The 25,720-nt window shown below is 37.9% G+C and overlaps 1 protein-coding gene across 7 annotated transcripts; it reads left to right on the top strand.

The window, feature by feature from the left end:
* Positions 1-1,669: 1,669 nt before the first annotated feature.
* FAM221A (family with sequence similarity 221 member A) lies at positions 1,670-20,404 on the top strand. 7 transcript variants are annotated; one of them, XM_081079277.1, is made up of 8 exons: positions 1,711-1,845; positions 4,228-4,401; positions 7,145-7,335; positions 8,925-9,131; positions 13,121-13,225; positions 15,623-15,705; positions 19,732-19,825; positions 20,024-20,399. In XM_081079277.1, the coding sequence occupies exons 1-7, from the start codon at positions 1,781-1,783 to the stop codon at positions 19,792-19,794; spliced, it is 888 nt and encodes a 295-aa protein (XP_080935403.1). In that variant the 5' UTR covers positions 1,711-1,780; the 3' UTR covers positions 19,795-19,825; positions 20,024-20,399. The 7 variants fall into 7 exon arrangements, with proteins under 7 accessions (XP_080935402.1, XP_080935404.1, XP_080935403.1 ...); XM_081079281.1 differs by having other exon boundaries at positions 1,736-2,033; XM_081079276.1 differs by having other exon boundaries at positions 1,670-1,845; positions 19,732-20,404.
* The last annotated feature ends 5,316 nt before the right edge of the window (positions 20,405-25,720 follow it).

Here is a 25,720-nt window from a genome sequence, read left to right as displayed (position 1 = left end):
TTTCTTAATTAAAGTTTATTGGGGTGACAATTGTTAGTAAAGTTACATAGATTTCAGGGGTACAATTCTGTATTACATCATCTATAAATCCCATTTTGGGTTCACCCAGAGTCAGTTCTCCTTCCATCACCATATATTTGATCCCCCTTACCCTCATCTCCCTCCCCTCACCCCCCTTACCCACTGGTAACACTAAACTTTTGTCTGTGTCTATGAGTTTTTGTTTCTCATTTGTCTTGTTCTTTTGTTGTTTTTAGTTTATATACCACATGTTAGTGAAATCATATGTTTCTCTGCTTTTTCTGTCTGACTTATTTCACTTAGCATTATAATCTCAAGATCCATCCATGTTGTCACAAATGGTCCTATTTCATCTTTTCTTACTGCCGAATAGTATTTCATTGTGTATATGTCTCTTGTTACCTTTTTCACCCTGAAGTCTCTTTCATCTGATATCAGTATGGATACACCTGATTTTCTCTGGATACCATTTGCTTGGAGTGTCAATTTCCACCCTTTCACTTTGAGTCTATGGTTGTCCTTTAGCTGAGATGTATCTCTTGGAGACAACATATGGTTGGGTTTAATTTTTTGACCCAATCTGCTACTCTGTGCCTTTTTATTGGTGAGTCCAGTCCATTTACATTTAGGGTGATTATTGATATGTGAGGATTTTCTATCATTCTAGCTTTAGTTTTCTGATAAGATTGTGTCTCCACATGTAGATTTCTAAGGAGGGTTAGGGGGCGATCAGCACCTCTAATCTCTGCATCGTTGAGGAGCCAACTATAATTAACAAAAAGCAGTGGGTATATTAAAGTAGGAATAGGACTGGCCTAAGCAATAATACCAACCTTAGAAGAGAAAAAAGGGCACTGAAAAGTTGGGGAGAGGGGCCACCGAAACAGTCTCTCTGTATAATGGTTTGCCTTGGGACCTGAAATATTCAGGAAAGTACTTTTAAAATTAAGTATTGTAGTTCAACGAATTATTTTTCTTATTGTTTGGAGATTCTCCCACCCAGATAATTTATAGAGGGCGCGCAAGTTTAGTAGTTTAACTACTCCTGAGCAGTGATAGATTTCCTACCGCTTTTCCAGGTTCCTAAATCAAATTATGGTCAAATTACCAATCGCATGGTAATTCAACTTTAAAAGACTTTATGAATATTTCCAAAGATGTTCAAAAATCATAACTAAATTGTTTCTACTTGTATCCCCTTAAACCTGCTATTCACTTCCCTTGACGAATATGTAGCTGTAGTGACACCCAAACAGGACGCAGACACCCAGGATCATTAATTTTACATGAGAGTTTTTAAAAATGCCAATTTTGAAAACACGGCTGGAAATTATGGGGAGACAGGCCACATCCAGAAACGTCTCAAAACCGGTGAAAACCGCTGCACAAAGAAGTAAGCCATGTTCTGTGCGTCCATTATACACAAGGCATTGCACTGCTTTGTCACATGTCAGTGTACAAGGAGACCTGCCCGACTAGGAAAAGCGAGAAGAAAGGATTACGCACCGCGGCGAACAGCCCCACGTGCGCGGCCCGGTGCGCCCGCAGACCGCGGGTTTATAGCGCCCGCGTCGGCGGCCAGGTGGAAGCGCTCGAGCCCTGCGGCGTCACCGCCGTCTTCGGGCCGGGCCAATCGGGAGGCGGCCGGGAGGGGGCGCGGCCGGCCCGGGCGGCGCCGGTTCTGGCTCCGCCGAGGTCCGCCCGCGGGCGGGGCGGGCTCAGAGCGCGCGGCGCCGGAGCCTGTCTCTTCCTCCCAGCCATGGAGCGGCTGACGTTACCTCCCGGCGGCGCGGCGGCTGTAGACGAGTACCTGGAGTACCGGAGGTGAGGCAGCAGCTCCGCGGGGAGGGCGCCTGGCGCGGCCCCATCCCCCTGGCGGCAGAAGCGCGGGCAGGGTCCCGGTGCTCGCCCGCCGGGGCCCTGGAGGTTCCCGGGCTGCGGAGCGAGGCTTACAGTGCTTTCCAGTTTCGTCTTTCTGTAATTAATTACAGAATACTGGACACGCAGTTCTAGTAAGTCTCTTCCGAGGCTATTTAAGAGGTCTCCGGCTCTGATCCCTTCCAAGAAGGATGAATAATTCCAGATGTATGCAGAGGTCCAGTTATTTTTCCTAAATGGCCATTGAAGAATTACACCTCGAGTACCGGGGGCCTATGAAAGTTAGCAGACATTAAATTTACATGTTAGTGTGGCAATGGGTCAAGTGAACTTTCTGAACATGCGCCCAATCCCTAGGTGCTAGTTTTGGGAGAAAGACACTGATTGGTGTAGTGTCTGTGGTTCTGGAGATAGATACTCCTCTCCCGAAACTGGAGAGGCAGCCGCCCCGTGGCTTGAGGAGGTGACTCACAGCCCAGGGTCCTGACCAGGGTTGGTGCGCCTGCGGCGACGTGTTCTTTTTTTCAAGGAAGGTTTTTTTAAAGTTCAGGAACTGGGTGAATGGGAATTACTGGAGAGGGACAGGCAGGAAGTTGGGAGTGGGGGGTGGGGAATGTGTTTGTGCACATCAGAAAAGAGGCAATCACAGCTCCGCCTGGGAAATCTGAGCGAGAGGGGCTGCTCTGCATAAAGGTGGTCGCCACAGATCACCCAGGGTTGTTACGGCAAACGGGTTCCCTTGCTGAGTGCACTCCCTCTGACTGTGTCGGTGGTATACTTTTGGGGAACACCTAGGAATGCCCGGTAATTCTGATAACAGAAGAGTGAGAGTGAAAAGCTTGATGGGTTAGGCCTCATCCCGGGTTCAGGTGGGTCCAGGTAATACCAAGAGTCCGGTACCCAGAACAGCTTCCACCAGCTCTCACCCGGGGCAGAGCCGGCCTCGCTAGACTCCAGATCTCAAGGGCTTTCCCCAGGAACCAGGTTGCTGGGCCCCAGTGTTGACTGGTAACTTAGTTATTTAGATGTTTAGACACGTGGATTGTGGGCCTCCTGTTGTAGCCTCTTGCTTGGCCCAGAAATTGTTAGGGCTTGGTGGAAAATTATTTTTGCAAACAAATAACCGGAGCAATTCCCTGTAAAAGTTAGAGTTTTGGACCTTCAGTGTCTGCATCACTTGGGAGTTTAGTAGAAATGTTAAATCTCAGGCCCGCTCTAGACCGTTAATCTGAATCTGCATTTGAACTAGATCCCTTGAGGTTTGTGTAACTACACAAACGTTTAGGCTGCACTGGTTAAGTACAAACGATCTCTTTCTTTAAAGACCTGCATTGATCTTAAGGTCTTTCCATTACTTGTTGGCATATTACTTGGTAGCTATAATAAAGTGAAATGGCCCAAAAATTATCTCAGAAGAAGATGCTCTTTGTATTTTCACTATTGTCTACCTAAATTTTTTAAGTAAAGATGGAGGTTGCGATGGTTTCATAGCTTCTGAATTGGTTTTAAATTTATCTACCTCAGTTAAAGGCTTGAGAGTATGGAAAAAGGCGTGGATTACAGAAAAAATTAGGTAGTATTCTGCAAACACTTTTCATGACTTAAATGGGGGCATTTCCAAGGAGAAATTTTTTCAATTTTGTACAAATTCTTTTAACTGTGCTTCCTTTTCCTCCAGGGAGGCCAACTCCTAATTTCTTAGGAAATTAATAAATAGCGGCTTAATTTTCCCTGTAAAATATTGAGGGCTTATTTCTGGAATTAGGCAATGATGCACTTGATTCCTCAGCAACAGATGTGGGTTTGAGCTTGTGCAGATCCAAGGGTGTTTGCAGATCCCACGTTAGTTTAAACTGGCCAGGGTTTGGGATCAGCTGTAGATATCACTTATGTCTTCTACATTGTTTTTTGTGTTATTTGTTTGGGGGTACTATTTTTCAAGGCAGAAATTGTTAGAATTTTTAGAAATTTAAATTCCAGCTTTTAATAAGAAATAACACGTTTGCTTCAGAATCCAAGGAGAAATTGAAATGAACATGTGGTCATTTTTCAATGGTAAACCTTGGTCAGTAAAGTCAGATGTTAGGAATTCTTTGACTTTCTTATTTAGAATCCTCTTTTATATGGGAATCAAGAGCTTTGTTACTATTGTGTAATTTTGCTATTAACATGAACCTATGAGTAAAGTATAAAAAACAAAGCTGATGACTATACATGTGTAGTTTAATTTTTAACCTGGAAAGTATAGTTTAGTATTTTTACCCTGGAAAATAAATACTCAAGGTTTAAGAGAAATATATATATATATATTTTGTTGTTGTTGTGTAGAATTGTAGGTGAGGACGATGGAGGGAAACTTTTTACTCCTGAAGAATATGAAGAATATAAAAGAAAAGTTTTACCTATGCGCTTACAGAACAGATTATTCGTCAGCTGGCAATCACCAACTGGAATGGATTGTAAACTTGTGGGTCCAGAGACACTGTGTTTTTGTACACATAGGTAAGATATTTTATTGCTAAGTTTTCTGGTGATTAGAAAATATAAAACTGTTGCATAGAAAAGCTTCCTTCTATAAATAACATTACTTGTGATAATTGAGAAACATTTAAAAGATCTTTATATTATGTGCTAGAAATTATCTAAAAAACTTTTTTTGCTATAATTTAAAAATTTCTGTTATATCCTGTTAGAACTCTGTATTGTAGAGTCCATCACCTTCAGTACCTCTTCTCTTGCCATTGGTAAAAAAGATATGGGTGCCCCTATGGCTTTGCCTTTCAGTGAGGCTAAGGAGCAGACTGGACCTCTCCCACCACTGGATAGGGTGGTAGAGGACAGGTTGTCAGACTGCAGAACTGCTTGAGATGACCCAAACTGAACAGGTTACCAATCTCCAAATAAAAGCATTTCTCCTCAAATTTACTAATCTCCCTCTATACTTTAAGAAACATTTTGTGTTGCTACATTTCTTTAAACAAACAGAAGTACTCAGCACACAGTCTTTTATTATTAATACAAATGGGCCGTTTATTATTAATACAAATGGTCCGTTTCTGAGCAGAGCACATGGAGCAAAGGAAATACACGAGGCTCGGATCCTTGCTGTGTTGCCTGTACCTGAAGTTCACATGTGGCTGTATTGGTCATGTTCTACTTTAAATTTTACTACGGTTACAGGTCACAGTTGTAAAGCTCAAAGGACAAAGCTGCTTCGTGGAAAACTCACTGAACCCATTATGTGTTTTTAGGTAACAACTTCAACTTTCTGTTCCAAAGGAACCGTGGAAGGAGAACCGCCCTGTTCTGATAGTCTCTAGGGCTCTTTCATGAGAGACTCTTTGTATGGTTGCTGTTTACAGACTTGCAGTTTGCCGAAGGTTGTTAGGCAGTTGCTAGGATGAGTAATGTATATATAGATTGACTTGGAATTTATTTAGCAACCCCAACTAAAAACACTGGAGGAGTGCAGGTGAGGGTTATGTTGATAGCTTTCAGAATTGGAGTTTAGTCAATTTCTGTCAGTTTCAGTATTTATTCCTGTACAAATTTAGTGCCCCATCTCTTATCTATGTATAATTATACAACCTGGAATTAACCTTAAAAATTGGCCCAAACGTCTAAATAGTACCTTGTCTTGTACACCTGAAACTAATAAATAAAATAAAAAATTAAAAAAATAAATTGGCACAACTCAACTTCGATGGAAAAGTTCTTTAGTACAGGCCACTCAGTGAGATCTCTGTCTACACAGTTTTTTTCCCTATTACACAAGTGAAACATGGTTAAGACAAATGAGGATTATATAGAGAAATAGAAAGATGACTCACCACCCAAAGCCAGCTGCTGTTAACATATTTTATTATATTCATGTAATTTTTTTCTTTACATAGGTAATTTAGTTGTTAAATATGTATGCGTATAAATATTAAACCGGTTTTTCATGATAGAATCACAGAAACGTATTTCCACATTGTTATGTAGTAATAACAAACAAGATTTTTAATACCTGCTTGACATTCCAGCTAGTCTAGTGGTATTCATTGTGTGTTCCCTAGACCTGTGAGAGTGTCTAGCGGTGTTCCAGGTGGGAGGGCAGCTTAGGGGAAGAACAGCCTCCATTTCTGGCACTTTTCCTTGCTCTAACCAATTCTGCTTTTATCTATTTTATATATCACGGTTCTGTAAAAGATTTTGTTTGAGGAAAGGGTTTCACTGATAAAAAGTTTGAAAACATTGTCTAGTAATTTACTTATCCATTCCCTTGTTATTAGTAGTGTGTATGTGTATTTGTAAGTACGTGTGTGTGCATATATATATATGTATATATACATATATATGTATATATACATATATAGCTTTCACTATTGTAAGTACTGTTGCTAAAACTATCTTTATGCACAAAGCTCTTTCTATACATGGAATTATTTTCTTAGGTTGTATTTTCAAAAAATGAACTGTCTGGGTTAAAGGATGGATCTATTGAAGTTTCTTAAAACATTAAATGGAATTGGTTCTTTTGTAACACTTTTGGCAGCATTGTGAATTATATATTGTTTTAAAAAAACTTTGGCTCTATTTGCTAAGTGAAAAATGGTATCATTGTTTTTTTAACTTCTATTACCTACATTAATGTTGAGAATAATAATAAATTTAATATTATTTTACTGAGTATCATCTTATGAGTGGAAGCGAATAGCCTATTTAAGACAATTATTTAATATTTTAACAAAGAACTTTGGCTTTTAAAAATGTTGATAATTTATTTTGAAGTTAAAAGTTAAAACATAAGTTAAAATAAGTTATATCAATGTATGTTTATTGAACTTATTTCAATTTTAAATAGCAAACCTATAAAAATAAATGTAAGTAATGCACATTGATAAGAAGAATTTTTGTAAATAAGTTTTTTCATACTCTTAAGTTATGCTTCCATATTAAAGAATCTACAGTGGTAAGTATTTTAAGGGAATTAAATGCTATTTCTTTGTATATTATTGTGAAAATTCTTCTATATATAAATAACTATACATAACTAAAAATAATCTACAAGTGATTTTTCTCTGACCAAAGCAACACAGCTGGCAGAAATACTGTAAGTCGGGGAGTTTATTTTCACTTTACTAACAAGAACAATGAAACCCAAATAAAAAAGAATCATTTTGCACTTAACAGAATAGAAATTGTAATTTCTGGCCATTCTGCATTGTGTTTTTATTTCTCCTTCTCCCCCTTTATTTTTTAGGTATAAACAACATCAAACAGACTTTGAAACGGTTCCACAGCAGCGCCCCATTCGTCTGCCTTGTCGAGTGACCGGCTGCCAGTGCGGGGCTTACCTGTTTGTCCCTTTGAATGGGGCACAGCCCATTCGCTGCAGGTGCAAGCACTTTGCAGATCAGCACAGTGCTGCACCTGGCTTTACGTGCAATGCCTGTGAGTTGCATTATTATAAACACACCAACAGAATGGTTTTATTTCTTTATTGACTAGTTAAGGTGTCTTTGTGCCAGTTTTATTCAGCTACAGAGTCAATATGAAAAAACAAAGAAAAAATTGATGGATAGTTACTCTAAAATTTTATTTTCGTGGAAAAACTCCGAGTTATTTGTTTCCTTTGCAATTGTAAACCCTGATCTCATGTAATTCAAATAAGTCAAATAATAGTAATAGATTTTAAGGTATCACGAAACATGATTGGATTCAAATTTTTCAATAGTGGGAGTTTTATCAACTAAATTCTATTTATAGGTTTATAAAAGGATTTTGTAAGTTGAGAAAAATTTTATGATTTGCTGGTGGATTATTATGTTATTGCCTAAAACATAGGCTGATGGGAAAAGCAAAATGTAACATGATAATTGTAACACTTTATATGCAATAGCACCCTTACATCAATACCTGTGCCCAAATTGCAGCTCCCATCCCGTATGCCCTTTCACTGGATCATGCTTTAAAAAACCCTTTGAAATAAGTAGGATATTAGGCCAGTATTTTTTTTCAGGAGATGGTATTTCACTTATTTTTGTAGTAGTTTGAATTGAAGTCTCATGATGAAATATAAAACATTTTTAATGGCAGTGGCAGGAATAAATGTGTTTCATTGGCTAAGTATGAACATACTTGGAAAAAGCTTATGTGCCTTGGTTCCCGTACACGTTTGTCAAAAGTATGGCATATTCTGGCCTCCGTTTCAGTAGGGCTTGTTTTTTTTCATATGTAATAATTTTATTAAGATATAATTCACATACCATTCAACTCACCCATTTCAAGGTTACAATTTAATGGTTTTTAATATATTCACAGGTTTGTGCAACCATCATCACCACAATAAATTTTAGAACACTTTCGTCATCCCCAAAAGAAGCTCCATACCCATTAGCAGTTGTTCCTTATGCCTCCCTCCTCCCAGTCCTAGGTGACCAATAATCTACTTTCTGTCTCTATCGATTTGCCCATTCCAGACATTTGATATAAAGGGACTCATAGAATGTGTGGTCTCTTGTGACTGACCTCTTTCATTTCGCATAATGTTTTTTGATTCATTGATGTTGTGCATGTGTCAGTACTTCATTCCTTTTTAAAACAGTATTCCATTGCATCCTTTCTATATCTATGGGTTGACCTTCCAATATGGCTTCTATAGGGCATTGATCCTTAAGGAGGTTTCATCTCTTCACTTTGTCTGGGCCACTGGGCTGTCGTCACCATACCTGCTTTTAACTAAGTATTCGAGTTGAGGACTGCATTTCTGGCTCTTCAGTGAGCCCAATTTCCTTTAGTCTTAGTTGTTTTTTCCAATATTGTTTTTCTGTTACATACTCCTTTACCACTTTAGTGTCTTTTAGACATGAGAACAGTGGCTGGGAGGGAGTTCACAGGCTGGAGGTAAGAGTGACAGGAGCCAGAGGACAGTGTAGAAGGGACCTAGAGTCAGGTGATTTTGACCAAGCCGAGCATTTTTAGGGCAGACAGCTCAGTACCTACATTTAAAAACATTTAACTTGCTTTGCATCTTGACTCAGGTTCGAAGTGTTCAGGATTCCATAGCTGCTTCACTTGTGCTTGTGGTCAGCCTGCTTATGCCCATGACACAGTAGTGGAGACTAAGCAAGAAAGACTGGCTCAAGGAAAACCAGTGGGACACGATGTTCCTTATGCAGCAATGGGAGGGCTGAGTGGCTTCAGCTCACTGGCAGAAGGCTACATGCGCTTAGATGACAGTGGAATTGGTAAGTGACGTGGGCTTTTCGTATGGTTTGTAAGTGTGCTAACAAGAGTGAAGCCTTCTGTTTGTTTAACACCTTATATTCTTCATGTTTTTCCCCCCAGAAAACATTCTCTCATTTGATTTTTATCTTTTAAAAAAGGTTTTATTGCCACTATATAGTAGATGGCAATTATAGAAAATTTAGAAAACGTAAAAGGTCACTCCTATCCTAGTTCTTGTATCCACATCCCAACCCACAGCCCTATGGTTTGTGATAGCTGAATAATATTTCCTTTATTTGATATGATATAGTTTCCCTAACGATTACCCTATTATATGCAATTTTTGCCATTTTAACCATTTTGGAAACAAAAGCTTATATTCATGTGTGAATATGCGTGTAATCACTTATATAATCACATCTATAGTACATGCTCATATGCATGTATGTCTATGTGTATGTAATACATATATTTGCTTGTATACATAGAAGTTTTAAGTAATATAGGGAAAAGTTCAATTGGGTATATCACCAACCGTTGCAGGTAACTGGATCCTTCTGAGTTGAGTGGAATTGGGGAGAAGAATATGGGTTTCTATCTACTTTAAATACTTTTGTGTGTGTAGATTTTTTTTTTAATTAAATTTATTGGGGTGACAATTGTTAGTAAATTTACATAGATTTCAGGTGTACAATTCTGTATTACATCATCTATAAATCCCATTGTGTGTTCACCACCCAGAGTCAGTTCTCCTTCCATCACCATATATTTCATCCCCCTTACCCTCATCACCCACCCCCCACCCCCTTACCCTCTGGTAACCACTAAACTATTGTCTGTGTCTATGAGTTTTTGTTTCTCATTTGTTTGTCTTGTTCTTTTTGGTTTATATACCACATATCAGTGAAATCATAGGGTTCTCTGCTTTTTCTGTCTGACTTATTTCACTTAGCATTATACTCTCAAGATCCATCCATGTTGTCACAAATGCTCCTATATCATCTTTCCTTAACGCCGAATAGTATTCCATTGTGTATATGTACCACAACTTCTTTATCCATTTAAAAAAACAAGCATGTATTCTAATTTTTTATTACAAAATTTACATAAATATAAATGAATGTTTTCTTATTATAAAAGATTCAAAAACTAGAAATAAAGTGAAAAGCCCCCTCGAACACTTGTCTTTACTCCAGATTCTTTCCCACAGGGTAATTTGCTGTCATCAATTGATGAGTTTTTAACACACGTTTTTATAGTTTACTTCTTTTTAACTTAGAAAAATTTTGAAGGTCTATATGTTAGGACACAGAAGTCTACTTAATTCTTTTTAACTGCTGCAGAGAATTCCATATTATAGATATATGTTTATGCAAACCATTTCCTTGTTCGTGGCTTTTAGATTGTTTCCATTTTATTTTGTGTTTACAAAGAATCCTGCCAAAAAGAAATCCTTGAACTTGCTTCCTTGTATATCATGTGAATTTGACTCCAAGGTAGATACAGAGAAGTAGAATTGTTGGGTTGAAGTGTGTGCACGTGTGAAATTATAATACATTCTGTCAAATTGCCCTCCAAACATGCTTACTTGTTTACAGTTCCTCTAGTGATATTATTTTCTCACATTTATGCTGATTATTGATATCATTAATTATTTGCCAGTCTGATGTGTGAAAATGTTATTGTCTCAGTGTGATTTCTCTGGTTATTAGTGAGATGAGACTCTTCTCGTATTTATTGGCCATTTTACTTTCTGTTAGTTGTCTGTTCATATACTTTGCCCATTTTCATATTTTTATCTTTTCTCATTGATTTATAGAAAGTCTTCTTATATATTCTATATACTAATCCTTTGTTATTTTCTTTGGCAGATGTTTCTTTCCAATCTGTCATATGTTGTTTAGTCTTTTTTTTTGAGGCAGGCTTTCCCTGCTCCAATTTTATAAGTATGTTCTCTTTCATTTTACTTTAATATTTATTTTTTTTGTTTTTATGTTTAGCTTTTTCATGCCTCTGGAATTTATTTTTTGTGCAAGTGTGAGGTGTGTGTAACTTCAGTTTTTGTTCAAATTGATGGCAAATTATCTTTCCCAAATAATTTGAAACTTTTACCTTTGTCATATTCTATCAAATTTTGTTCCTATTTAGTCTGTCTCTTTATTGTCTATTTCTGTGCAGCTGCCATATTGTTTTCATCACTACAGCTTTATAATAAATTAATATTTATGACTTCATTTTATTCACAATTTTTCTAATTCTTACCTTTTAATTTTTTCAGAATTTTGACATCATTTTTTGAAAACATTGTATTATTACAAAAGCATTGTAATGTATAGATTAATGTAGGAAGAACTGATGTTTCAAAATATTAAGTCGCCTGATTTGTCTTCTGTGCAGCTAAGTGGAATGCAGTTAACTTCGTAAAAGTTCCACACAATTCTTAATTTTATTTCTAGATATTTCATCATTTTTTAATACCTAGCATACATGGGTTTTCCCCCTTCCTTTATGTTTTCTAGCTGATTATTGTTTGTTTATAAAAAAGCAAATGTTTTATGCTGCTTTTGTTACTAGTCATTATTACTCTACTTAATCTTAGAGTTTTAAATAAACATTTAGTTGATTTTGTAAATGATATTTTTGCCTCTTCCTTTCCAATAGTTGATTCTTCTTACTCTCTGACTAAACAAAATGGCTGTTACTTTCAGATCAATGCTAAGTAATAGCGATAGTAGCTGGCATCTTTGCCTTGTGGTGTCTTCTAGTGTTTTTATCACTTAATCATCTTTATAACATAAAGAAAGAAAATCTGTCTGTCCTGGTCCCTGAGGGAAGGTGAGGTGAAGGAAGGTGAGAGTGAGTAGAGGAAGCATAAGATATTTTTATCTTGATTTCAGATGTAGGGGAACTTGGCGAAGAGGGACTTCTGCTCTGTTAGCCACGTAGAATCCTGGACAGAGATAACTGCTGACACTGGCTTCCTTTACAATGTGGAAGGAGTCCAATAATGCCCAGCTCTTAACTGAGCCCTGAGGCAGTGGGCCTGCTATGGCATCTGTCATAGCAAGGGGCAAGGGAAGGGTGACCCAGAGCGGAATTAGAGGTGGGTCTCCTGAGCCCTGGAGGATTCAATGAAGAAGTGACAAGCATTGAGGGTCCTGTGCTTTTATGAGAGCAAGTGTGAGGCTACCAGGCCCTACCAAACTGAAACATTAAATTACAACTTAGGCCAGCCTTGAGCATTTGAGATCTGGAGTGCACGTAGCAACCAGAGAACAGCACATGGGGTTGACCTGAGCCTCCCACAAGCCACCTGAGAGAGCAGCTGGGGAAGGAGCGGGTGGGAATCTAAAAGACTGAGCAATTGCCCCACACTATTTACGTTATAAGAAAGGACTAACTTTTAAAACCAAATAGGTTTAAAAGTTTATTTTCTTTCCCTCTACCCGCAGGATGGAGAGAGGGATGTGGGGAAGGTGGTGGTTTTAAAGAAGATGGAGCACTAATCAATTTTCTCTGTAGCTTCCTTCCTTTCGGTCTAAAAGTTAGTGTATTTAGCAGTTGGTCGGTAGTTTGTGGTTTGGGGATGTTTCCTCGTTTCATTGAAAAGGTTTTCTTTAGTTTTTATATTTTGTTTTTAGATGGTTTTCCAGTGAGGAATAGAGTAAAAATATTCTGCCCTCTTCAACTAGAGGTTCTTTATCACGAATGACTTCCTTTTGATAGTGTTTTGTAACTATGTTAAGGTTCTATACTTCCTTTCTGACATTTAGGTTTGTGCATAAATTTTTTTTTGTGTGTGAAAAATGTCTCTGAGAAATACAAAACTACCTTTACCCATTTGCCTTTACTTTCTATGGCAGGTAAGAATTAAATCAAACTTTCCTTTATATAGAAAGGTTTTTTTCTAATGATTCTGCTGAGGTTCTCATTTATTTCACATTTGAAGTAACGTCTTTGTATCCTAAGAAATAGAGATTTAATTTTCATTCTTTATGTATTTTATCAGGTGCACCTTCAGCTGAGTTTTTAGACTCTCCAGTTACGGCCACGGACCACCCATTTCTAAAAGCATTTCAAGCATCTAGTTCTTCTCCAGAAACACTAACAGATGGTAATGAAATTAAATTGAGAAATATTTTCAGATATAGAAAATAAAAATATAGATTGGTTAATTTTCTAGATACTTTTCTTTTTCTCCAGTATTGCCACAATTTGACTATTTATTTATTTATTTATTAAATTTTGGGGGGATGAAAGTTGTTAGTAAAGTTTTGTAGGTCTCAGGTGTACAATTCTGTAATATATCATCTATATGTCACATTGTGTGTTCAGCACCCAGAGTCAGTTCTCCTTCCATCCTTTGAGTATCATTTTATTTTTGTATTGACCAGGCACTGAGAAAAAGCAAAAAGCTTCATTTTTTTTTTTATTGGGAAAAACTGGTACATCTGAGAATAATGAGGATTCTAATACACAGTACTTTCAAGTTTTAAAACTTTATTCTGGTACATGTTATTGCTTTGATGTCTGAATAAGAGAGCCCTCTAGTGGACTAATTGCCTTGATCCTTTAGGCACTCCTAAACAGGATGTAATCCAGTGATAATTATAGGTTCGCAAAATTTTATCATTTATAAGTTACATTAAAAATGAATTAATTTTTAAGCAGTAGTGTTCTGTTTCCTTTATTGAAAGCAAGAATAAAAACATTGAAGAAGGAATTTGTTTTATTAGGTATTTAGTATTAAAAAAGATTTTAAAATGAGATTTTTCTTTATTTATATTTTCATACAACTTTTTCATGAATGCAAGAGACTTTCTCCACAAGAGATTTTAAGGCTGATGCTTACAAAAGCAACATACAATGAAGTAGTGATAAAACAGAGATAGAAAATCAAAACCAAGTAAAAGGACACAATTGTGTCAACTTTTAAGGTTGATGTAATTGCTGCGTTAAGCTTCAGTTTTGACTGAATATAGTGGCAGCCAAAGCACAAAGGAAGGTGCGATCAATTAAATGAACACTTTTCATAATTAGAAAGGAGGAAACATGAGTTCCTCAATGCTAATGAAAGTTACACCAATGCTAGATTTTAAAAACGTCTGTATAGAGACCCTCAGTGATGCATGGCCCAAAGTCCTTAGAAACTTTTTTTTCAGCAAATACAGCAGATATTGCTCATTTCTAATAGTCACCTTTGATAAAAGTGGTAATACACCATTTCACCAGATAAATGGTACTACACCGTTAAAATGCAACTTAATGAAGGTGATTCTGCTAGAGGGTTAGCTCAGATGGTCCAACATGATCCAGGGAAAGTTTTCAGATGAATGAATAGACAGCACATATTCTATGCAATTTTTCTTATTTTTCTCAACAAGGCTTTTTTTATTAGATAGTTGACAGAATGTGGTTATATACTCTGTGATGATTGTCTGGAGTTATGTGATTTTTGTGCTGCTGTTTGAGAGTGGATTCGTGTGCTTTGAAAAGTAGAACAGGTGTTCAGGTTGATACTCTATTTTGGATATGAAGGGACCCAACTAAGACATTCATCTCAAATGATGGTGGACTTTTTCATGAAACTGGGCTCTTGGTATACCTACAAAGAAAACCAGATTTTCCTTCTGAAGCAATTTAAAATTTCTTTTGGCACCTAAACTAGTGCTTGATTAGTTTGAAAAAGTGAGTACCGTGGAAAATGGTTAAAATTATTTTTGTTTTGAAAAATTTCAAAACAGGTAGTATCATCACTTACGGTTCCCTTCACAAACTGTCTTAATCTGTTTGGGTGGCTGTGATAAAATAACCATAAACTGGGTGGCTTATAAACAGCAGAAATTTATTTTTCACAGTTTGGGAGGCAGAGAAATCCAAGATCAAGGACAGCATGGTTGTGTTCTGGCGAAGGTCCTCCTCCCGCTTCATAGCCTGCGCTATCCTGTTTGTGCTCACATTGTGGAAGTGTTGAGAGGTCTCTGTGGGGTCCCTCATTTATAAGAGCACTAATCCCATTCATGATGGTTCCACCCTCATGACCTAATCACCTCCCAAAGACCCTGCCTCCTAAGACCATCACATTGGGCATTAGGATTTCAGCATATGTATTTTTTGGGGGGACACAAACATTCAGACCACAGCACTTCTATAATACTAATGTTCATTATCTGTTACAGTGTTACATGAATTTCTAGTTTAGCTATATAACATGTAAATTGTAGTTGAACCAAGCTAAATGTGCTCTTATATGAAATAGCTATATGATATTATTTGATATGAAATACTTGGTTGAATACTTGGAGAATGTTTGCCAGTGAAAATTACTTTTGAATTTTGATGCTCTGCTTTCTAAAAAAGAATTAGGTAGTAGGATCAATTCTCCATGGAGATCATTTCTGGTTTAAAAAAATATCACTGGGTAGGAGGAATGCTTTCTTTCTGTTTCTTTATTTCAGGAGAATTTATAATTATAGAAACATGTCACTTAGAATTTTGTTTTTCTTATTAGTAGGTACAAGTAGTCAAGTTTCTTCCTTAAAGAGACCTGAAGAGGACGATATGTCTTTCTTTGAAAGACGATACCAGGAAAGGGTAAGTCTGTTGGGAAATCTGCTTATATTAAGCATTTACTTGTAACAAAGACACTATTGAATGATTATATATTGATCGTGGATTGTCATTAAAAATAAGTTATAAAGTCTTTACTTAGAGCTAGTGTTAGGCCGTGAGGCTTATTTAGAACAATTCAAAGAGAAACAGGACTAATGAATAATATGATATATATAATACACTGGTTAATTTATGGAGGTCATTAAGATCAATTAAATATATACTGCAAATAAAATTGTCAATAATAACCATCAACCATCAGCAGATTTGTAAGTTATATGTATCTTAAATTTATAACATATAGTTCTTCTAGGTATATCCAGACTCAAGTTAAAATTACCTAGTAGTCTTTAAGAAACAGAACACTAAACATAAATGTATTTTAACAAATTCCAGGGCTCAGCAATTACACTATTGATGTATTCCCAGATTACAGTAATGATAATTTTCATCAGTTCTCCACTGCACTGTAAACTCCTTAGGGATAAGTGTAGTATTTCAGTCCTCTTTGTGTTTTTACAAGAGCTAAGTACAGTGCCTTGTACATAATACGTTTTCAATAGATGTTTACGGAAAATTGAAAAAAAAATAAATGGATGTAATATTCGCTTTCATACATGTCATCTACTTACACATTTGCTATGTTTCATGGTGGTGTTCATATGAGAGCTTCGTTTTGTTTTTGTTTGTAGCCAGGTGAAAGGTTCTTAGCTTAATGAGGTATAGAGGATGGCACATTCCCCAAAGTGCTTTCCTTAGGATTATTTTATGGCTGCTTTGTGGGCATTTATTATCTCTCCAATTAGGTAATTAGTGCCATGACAGAAAAGACTCTTGTCACTTTTTGTTGTACCCTCTATAACTCTTAGACAAGAGCTTGTTGAGTGATTGAAGGTGTGGAAACCATTAAATAAATTCACCATTCAAGAGTAGAAGAAATGAGTAGGGGACAGAGAATGGCTTGGTTTTCTTGATGAAGAATTTTGAAGTAAAGGGGAGAATCCTCATATGGTTTAAGGCAGAGCTAGAAAACAACTTTATGCGGTGATGGAAATGTTCTGTATCTGTAGCAATCATATATGGCTCTATAAGTCTAAATTTAAATAAACTAAAATTTAAAATTTATTTTCTCAGTCACACTAGCCACATTTCAAGGGCTCAGTAGCCATATGTAGCTAGTGACTACCTTATTGGACAGTGCAGAAAGTTTTTTGGAAAGCTCTGGTCTAAGGGAAAGAGGTGGTAATAGGATCTCAGGGAGGGAGATGAAACAGTTAAAGTGAGAAAAGAAAAGGCTATTTTTCCATCATCATCAAAGGGTAGACTTTTAATCAAATCAGTCTGTTCTTGAAACGCTCGTTCACAGCTGAATTTTAGTTTTCCCTCACAGACTTATGAGGCACAGTGTTCTAGAGGGCCTTTCTTCCCCCTTCCAGAAGCCCAGGTAGTGTTGACTGCCTTGAAAACATGCCAGTGGTATTTGCTTGTGGGAAGATAATGGGAGGAGTTCTTATCTGTGAATGTTCTGAGGATATACCTGGCCCACACAGACTGCTTATTATAAACAGACCTAGAATTTATGGATTTATGAGATACGGTTTATAAACTCTCTAGCCTGTATGATTAATGGAGTACAAAAACTAAGAAGCTTAAACCTACACCACTTCTGAGCTGACACGTACACCATTGTTAGTACTCTTCTTTTACTCCAAAAGAAACAAGACATGCACCATTGAGGGAAAAGGGACACTTAGGAAACTGAATCTGATGGGTTCAGAGCCCCTTTACAAAGCAACGTTATGTTTGTACAGACATACCTGGAGATACTATGGGCTTAGTTCCAAACCACCACAAGAAAGCAAGTATCACAATAAAAGGAGTACTAGTCGTTTTCTGGTGGAAGGTCTTGCCTTCATTTTGTAAAAAATGCAGCACCTCTGAAGTGCAATAAAGAGAAGCACAATAAATGAGGTATACCTACAATACATGAGCAAACACTTTCTTGACTTTTGTTTGTTAAGCATTTTTGCTCTTTTTTATGTTACTATAAATCTAACACGTGGCCCTAAATGAGAGGGACAAGGGGACTAGCATTTGTTGAGTGCTTATTACGTAAGTACCTTGATCTTTATATAGTATATGATCTTATTTACACCTTGAGGACAACCATGAGAAGTGCCTATTACTGTGACAATAAGAAAACTGTTGGTTAAGTAACTTGCCTCAAATAGTTAATAAATGGTAGAGGTAGGATTCAAATACTCTTCTGACTCCAAAGCGTATACTGTTTGCCTTAGAATAGGGTGTTCTTTGGGGGTCCTTCAGATGACCTGTTGAGTGATACAGTGTGCAAGAGAGACATGAGTGTATGATTTCTGAATGAGGTTCCCAACCATCTCAAAGAGCAGAGAGGGGAAAAATGGGGAAGAGACAGGTGAGATTTATCCAGTTTTATTATTGGGAAGTTATTTGTAATTTGATGAGATTTGGTAGAGTGGTCTTACCAGGTCCCTTCTGGTTTCTTGATATTATTCCTATCAACTTAGAAAGTAGAAGGCTTTACCTCCATCTACCATGCCCAGTATTTTCTCTTGCAGGGGTAAGGCAGTGGTGCTGCCTCTGGGAATTGGTATGTGTGACTGTGTGTGGTAGTGCTCAGATGGGGTTTGTGTTCTCTGGGGTCATTCTTCCCATGGAAAGGGTTTATGTGTTTGTAAAAGATCAGAAGGCTGTTATTTAAGATACGAGTATGCAAGCTTCTTCTCTGCTTCAGTTGCAGTGGAGAAAGACAAACTTTAGGAAAGTAACTGTGGAAATGTAGAAACCGGAATTATAGGAAACTATCCTTAAAGCAGTCCATGTTCCAGAGATAATCCAGCTGGATTAGGTATATTCTGTAACCTTACGAGGAATATGCTTAGGCTGGATATAAAGTTAGGTATTTCAGTTAAAAAAAAAAAGTGGCAATTAAAATTAATTTATTCATTTTCTCCAAAGCAATAGTTATTATGTTATTTTTTATTAAAATGCTTGTGTAAAGTTGAAATCAAACCATATTTGAAAAATGTAATTAGTCCCTTCAACTATCAGATTTTGACTTTAGTACTTAGTAGCTTAATAACTACTAAATAACTGTGTGAAATGGCTGTAATAAATAAAACATGAATACAAATGAGGTATGTGCAATCTTTTTTTTCTTTAGGATGTTTTATGAATTATTATATCAACACATATTTTAAATTTATAGATAAAAAAGGAGAAGGCTGCTAAGCATAAAGGAAAAGCACCATTGCCACCAAATACAAAACCTTCATGAAGACTATTTGGGAAATTAAAACCGTCATCCAAATATCTCTTTTTTGTGTTTATTTAAATATAATAATATAGTTTATTTTCGAGTCTCAAATTACTTTTAGTGTATAAAAATTGTTTTTGAATGTTTTCTTAATTCGTAAGTAAAAATACATAAGTAAAAATACCTTATATTACTTTTGTAAAAATTCATGATTTACTATTTTGTATATACTTTTTTGTTTCTCCTAACAAATGAGGTTATTTTCATATTAGTCAAAACCTGAAAGAAAGTACAGTAGATATTTTAGTCTGTGATAATTTAACTTTCCAAGCTATTTGAAAAATTAAAGATGTTATTGAGGTTTTTGAACAAATATATAAGGGCCACTGTTTCATTCAAAAAAGTAAGTTAAAATCCTTAATTTTTTATTTTTTAAACTTTGTAACATTGATTTTTGGTTTTAAATAAAAAATATTTCAAAATTATCCAATCATTTTGCAGCAATATCTACTGATTTCTAAGTTGTTTTGTTAACTATGCACTGCATATAACTCTACTGACTTCTTGTGTGCCACTTCAAATGCTCTTGGCCCTACCTTTTACTCATACTGCTGTGAAACACTTCCAAGTAGGCTTTTGACAGCTTCATGTGGAAGCCATTTGATGGCACTTTGTCTTGGGACCATGTCTGACACTCTTGCTTTCTTCTCCAGGGATCCTCTGACACTGTGGTTTGGGATGCCCCCCTGGAAACCCTCTGCATTATACATGTGTAATGACCTTGGGACCATCCTTCACTAATGGGAGGTATAAGCCAGATCAGTGCTCCCCCTTCTGTCTGCTTGGAAGACAATTCTGAGATGACTTCCATAAACTTCCTCAGAACATCTTATGGAATTGAATACTAGTCACCCATAATAATGGCCAACTCCATAATACATCCTTATTTTAGCTTTCTCTTTTTCTCTTTTCCACTTTCTGGTCCCTCCCTTTGGTTCTGTGGAGGAGAGACTGTTCTGTGATATGACTGCTACTGGACCCACAAGCCGGACCTGGGCCAGAGCAAAGATTGCTTCCTGGAAACCCTCGCAGAGACTATCTGATCAAAATTGATACTTTCCTTCTGACATAAAGCAGTACCTCTCCCCTGTGTCCCAGATCATGCTGGTTCCTGGAACAGGGCATTGTCCTGACTAGGTAAGCATATAAGGCATTTCCCTTACCTGGGATTGATCATGTACCAGTACCCACCTCCATCCCACCCCGTTTTATATCATTCTTTGGCACCTGCCAAGTGGCATGGAGGATATCCATTTTGTCTTGCAGCCTCCCAAGACACACCTCGTATGTAAGTTTCCCTTAATAAAACGTTAATTGCCAGAATGGAGTGGCCTGTCTCTTTGATCTTTCCCTGCCTTCCGTTTATAGAGATAGATTTTCAGTCTTGGAGCTTTTCCCTGGGTCTGTGTGTATGAATAGGTTCCCTAAGATCACTTCCCAAATAAGTTACCTGTACGTAAACATTTGTTTTAGGCTTTGCTTTTGGGTGGGGGGTAAACCCAGGCTAATGGGTACTGGGAACATACTTAGAAAGCAAACCTTTAGGGTGGGATTCTGTGACTTCCCATCCCTTCAGGATGGGATCATTCACTGGACAGATGACAACAAAGACCCCACAGGTGGTGTTGAATGGGGTAGTGATAACTCCTGGCATGTAGAGGCATCACAGTTATTTTAGTGGATTTGGATGAAGTGCAGGTGGAAGGTGAAGTGTTAGGTTATACAGTAGTAGTTATGGCACTACAGTGGAATGGGGATAATGGAAATTATAAAGATGGAGGTGTTGGTTAGCTATTGTTAATTGCTTTAGAAACCTTGAAAAAAGAAAATGACAGGTTCATATTAGCTACTTAAGTCAAGGCATGCTGTGCAAGCCAGAGTGCCTCAGTATCACCCTTTAAGGAAAGTCTCATCTGCAAATGTAAGCCATCTGCACTGACCATTGGCCAAAATCTATTAGGTTGGTGCAAAAGTAATTGCAGTTTAAAAGGTTAAAAATAATTGCAAAAACAGCAATTACTTTTGCACCAACCTAATAATAATAAAGTGGCAAGACTGCAAAGGAAACAATGCACAGCGTTGATCATCCCCTCCAACAGAGTCAGCATGCTGAAGATAAGATTGGAACCCTGAATCATGGGATGGGGACATCATTGTTGGTGAACCTGAAATTGAACCCTCAGGTTGTCTTGAACCTTTGAGCTGGCAGAAGCAGCCTCTTCCATTTTGCTAGAGGAGAGCAGCCTGCATTTGCCTGGAGATCCTACAAAGACTTTATCTGAGGCACTTGCATTGTAAGATGACACTTGTCCTCCTCAGTACCCATGCCTGCCACCTCTCATTGACTTCAAACTGGTAACTAGGATCAGATCTTAGCATATCCTAAGTGGGGAAATAGTCCTTCTTGTAGGAGTGTAGGTTACAATCTGAATGAATTGCGGGTTCCGGTTAAAATGTATTGGCAGGAAATATGTCTGGGGCAGATCTGGAGGGTGTTGGATCAGGGGGTAGAATATAAGGCTTGATAGGAGAGAGTGACATGGATATTCATTCCTATGTAAAAAAATAAACTTTGATTCATGCTTTCCATGTTATACAAAAGTCAGCTCAAAAAGGATTTTAAATATAAATGTAACGTCTAAACATGTAAAACTTCTAGAAGAAAATATAGGAGAAAATTTTTATGGTCTGGGTTAACCAGAGACTTCTTAGATACAACACAAAACTATGGACTATAAATGACAAAAGTGATAAATTGGACTTCATTAAAATCAAGAACTCCTGTTCTTTAAAATACCCTTTTTTACAGAATGAAAAGACAAGCCACAAACTGGGAGCAAATATTTGCAAATCTGGAGTTGTACCCACAGTATATAAAGAACTGCAAAACTCAATAAGAAAACAATTCAACAAAAAATGGGAAAAAATCTGAACAGAGACCACCTAAGAAGTTATATGGATAGAAACAAATGCAAAAAGACGTTTCCTCAACATTTTGTCAATAGAGAAATGCAATGAAAACCACAAGGAGATAAGCACTATAAATAAATGTCTAAAGTTAATAACAGTGATGATATAAAATGATGGATGAGGATATAGAGTAACTAGAACTCTTAAACACTGCTGGTGGGAATATAAAATAGTAAAACTACTTACTAAAACAGTCCAGCAGTTTCTTAAAAAGTTAAACACACACCTATATGACCCAACCATTCGACTCCTAGGTATTAACCCATGAGAAGTGAACGCCTATGCCCATACAAAGATTTGCAGATGATCGTTCTTAGCAGTTGTATTTGAAACCAAATGTCTATGGAAAGGTAGATAAATTGTGTTACATTATGCAATGAAGAGCAACAAACTTTTGATACATAAGGCAAAATAAATTTAAAATAATTATGCTGAGTGAAAGAGACCAGACAAAATGTGCATACTGTATGATTTCATTAATATCAAATTCTAGAAAACGCAAACTAAGGTATGTGGCAGAAAGCAGTGTCTATCAGTTTGGGTAGGTGGACGAGCCAAGCATTATAAAGGTGTATAAGGGAACTTTTGGGGGGGGGGTTAAAGGAAATGATTATCTTTTTTTTAAATTAAAGTTTATTGGGGTGACAGTTGTTAGTAGTTACATAGGTTTCAAGTGTACGACACTGTAATACATCGTGTATAGATCATGTGTGTTCACCACCCAGAATCAGTCCTTCCATCACCATATATTTGATCCCTTTACCCGCATCTACCATCTCCCTCCCCCCTTACCCTCTGGTTACCACTAAACTATTGGCTGTGTCTTTGAGTTTTTGTTTCTTCATTTGTCTTGTTCCTTTGTTGTTTTCAATGTGTTACCTTGATGGTGAGGGTGATTTCAACAGTCTATACATGTTTGCTCTTAAGAAATCGTGCACCTTTAATACATGCCGTTTATTAACTATACCTCAATCAAGGTGTTAAATTAGCGGAGACAGTTTTAACTGTTGTGCAAGGTTTGTCACAAATCGTATTACCTGCATGTAACCAGACGCCTAAGCTAGTGCTCCCCTCCCCGCCCCCCAGGTCATGAAAAATTCTGCCACAGATTAGAGACATCGATGCTAAAGCTGGGCTGAGAAATGCTTCTAAAGCGACTAATCTGAAAACCACACTTTCATTTACCAAACTGATTTCCTCTTTCCATCTGGTAAAAAGACGGTTGGGATTCTTCTAATGTGGCTGTTGTCAAATTTAAATCAGCGCGAACAAATGAGAAAGACCACGACATCCATGCCACTACCTTACGTCATTCTTCAAAGGCCTCGTGAAGAAGTGAAAATCCTGCCTTCAGCCGGCAGGTGTGGCAGGAGGGGGTGCTCCGTGTTACCCCCGCCCATGACCCCCCACTCGCAACCTCGGTGCTCTGCTTTCTGCGCCGCCCAGCGCACCCCGCCGCGGGTGTAACCCGGATGATGGTGCAGTCCCCCGGATGATGGTGCAGTCCCGTGTGCGCAGGCGCCCTGGGGCTCAGGCATGCGCAGTAGGTCTGCACGTGCGCGTCGGTGCGCTGTGGTGGCGGGTGTCGGGCAGAAGGCCCAGCATGTGGGAACCGGCGCTCTTTTCGAGGGCTTCTGTGGCGGAAAGTGGGAGGTTAGTAGTAATCCTCTTGGTAGGTTCGATGGTGGCCGCTTCCAGGGTGGGAGTTTTACCCCGATTGCCGTTTAGGCCTCCCAGTGTAGGGTGAGGCCATGTCCTGGCCTTCCTTCGCCCTCAAGCCGCTCGCCTCCCTCTGAGGGTGACGGTGACGGGCACCCCAGCTTCGGGGTGTGGCGCCAGGATTTGAAATCGGCTTTCGGATAGCTCAGGTCTGAGGGTTCTCTTTTACGATGGAACACGCGGGCCTGTGGGGGGTGGAATTCTCTTTTCCCGCAAATTCTGCGCCATGTTAAATTCAAAATCTCCCAAAATAGTTTTCAAGGCGTGACCTGGACTCACGTATTCCAGAGCTTGCCGTGAGTGGGGATTCGGAAGTGCCGTTTGGTAATCCAGGTTTGCAGAAGACGGGGCAGCGTTGGTTCCCCCAGAACCATCGGGGAATGTCTTTTTGAGCCTCCTTTAAAATACGATTTAAAAAACTATTATAGAAATAGCTTCTTGGAGTGTCTAGTGGGATTTCCAAAGAAAACATTTTCATTTTTGCTCAATTTAAGCCCGTGTCTTCCAGGGACATAGAATCCTTAAACTGATTTCAATTTGGTTTTACAACTTTTTTACTCAATTTAAAAATTAGTTTTTGACTGATATTGGAAGAGTTGGAGGAAGAATAATTGTTTTGACGATGTTTGGATGCTGTTTGGTGTATGTGAAAAAATATCTAAGCCGCACTAAAAATTAGAAGAACAAAGATTAAAAATTATGACCCCCCCCCCCCACACACACACATGTAGAATGAACTTTTCCTAGTTCAGAGAGCATTTTAAACTTCGGATAACTTTTAGATAACTTTTAAAGCTCTTAAAAGAAATATATATTTTCAGTTTCCTTCAAAGAACCCACACTTAGCGTGTAAAATGCAATATTCTAGTGTATTACGGATAAAATTATAAACTAGTAGAAGTTTATTTTGAAATATTTTGCAGTTGAGAAAGTATTTGTGGGGACAGAGCCCCAGAGTGCAGTTTCCAGGCTCTCGGCCTCACGTGGAAAGGTGCTGGCTCAGGTAGTAAATGGCCATCAACTGTGATTGGATGGCCATCAGCTGTGGCTAGTTGGCCGTCAGCTGTAACCAGTGAGCCATTGGCCACTAATATAACTGCCGTGGCTACGCTAGCAGAAAATGGGGGCTAGCAAGAAGATGGTGGCTGAGCTAGCAAGAGCAGATTGCAGTTAGCACGGCGGATTGCAGCTAGCAAGTGAGGTTGGCAGAGAAGTGGACGGCACTTGTGGATAGTGTGGCTCGTGCTTCCTGTGTCTCCAACCCAGCCGCCAGCGAGAATATAGTGGTGTGACTCCCCCACCTATCGCTCTGTGGGTGTTCCTTTTTGGCCTCACCATATCCTGCGTTCTTTTGTGGGGAGCAGGAGCAGAGACCCCACTTGACACCCTGCATGACAGTATAATATGTAATGAAAATTAATTTTTAAGTAATGGGCAAAATTTGATTCATTTTGCAGTCTTTAATTGCAGGATATCTTCAAAAGCAGAAATCACTGTGCCTTTTAAATGAAAGGGATTCCCAGTCTGAGGCATTTGTTCCATATATATTTGTAGTGTTTCTTTTTGTCTAAATTGTGGAAGTCCTTCTCTTGCTTTGGGAAGACATCAATTATTTGAAAAGAATATGCACGTTTTTCCGAGGTATTGATTTATGTAACTGATCAAAATATGCATGAATTACCCACTTTAGTGTAAATTTGTAAAAGACTGGCTTAAGAGATAATTTCAAAGGTAGAGATGATATAGAATGAAATTGCAAAATGCTACATACTCAAAATAATTATTGAAGAAAATGTCTTTGAGGTCATTTTTAATATAGAGTTTGAATTTTGATTGTTTAGGACAAAACATACTTGTAGGAGTTTGAGCATTACACGGTTTAGTCTTTATTCACTGTTAATGGACAGATTATTAGAACCTAATTAATTTAAGATACCGAATTGTTTTAGTTTT

Source organism: Rhinolophus hipposideros, assembly GCF_964194185.1.
Source record: "Rhinolophus hipposideros genome assembly, chromosome: 18".
In the NCBI taxonomy this organism is placed as follows: Eukaryota; Metazoa; Chordata; class Mammalia; order Chiroptera; family Rhinolophidae; genus Rhinolophus; species Rhinolophus hipposideros.
The sequence above is the reverse complement of the archived record's forward strand: the minus strand, read 5'-3'. Positions and strand labels throughout refer to the sequence as shown.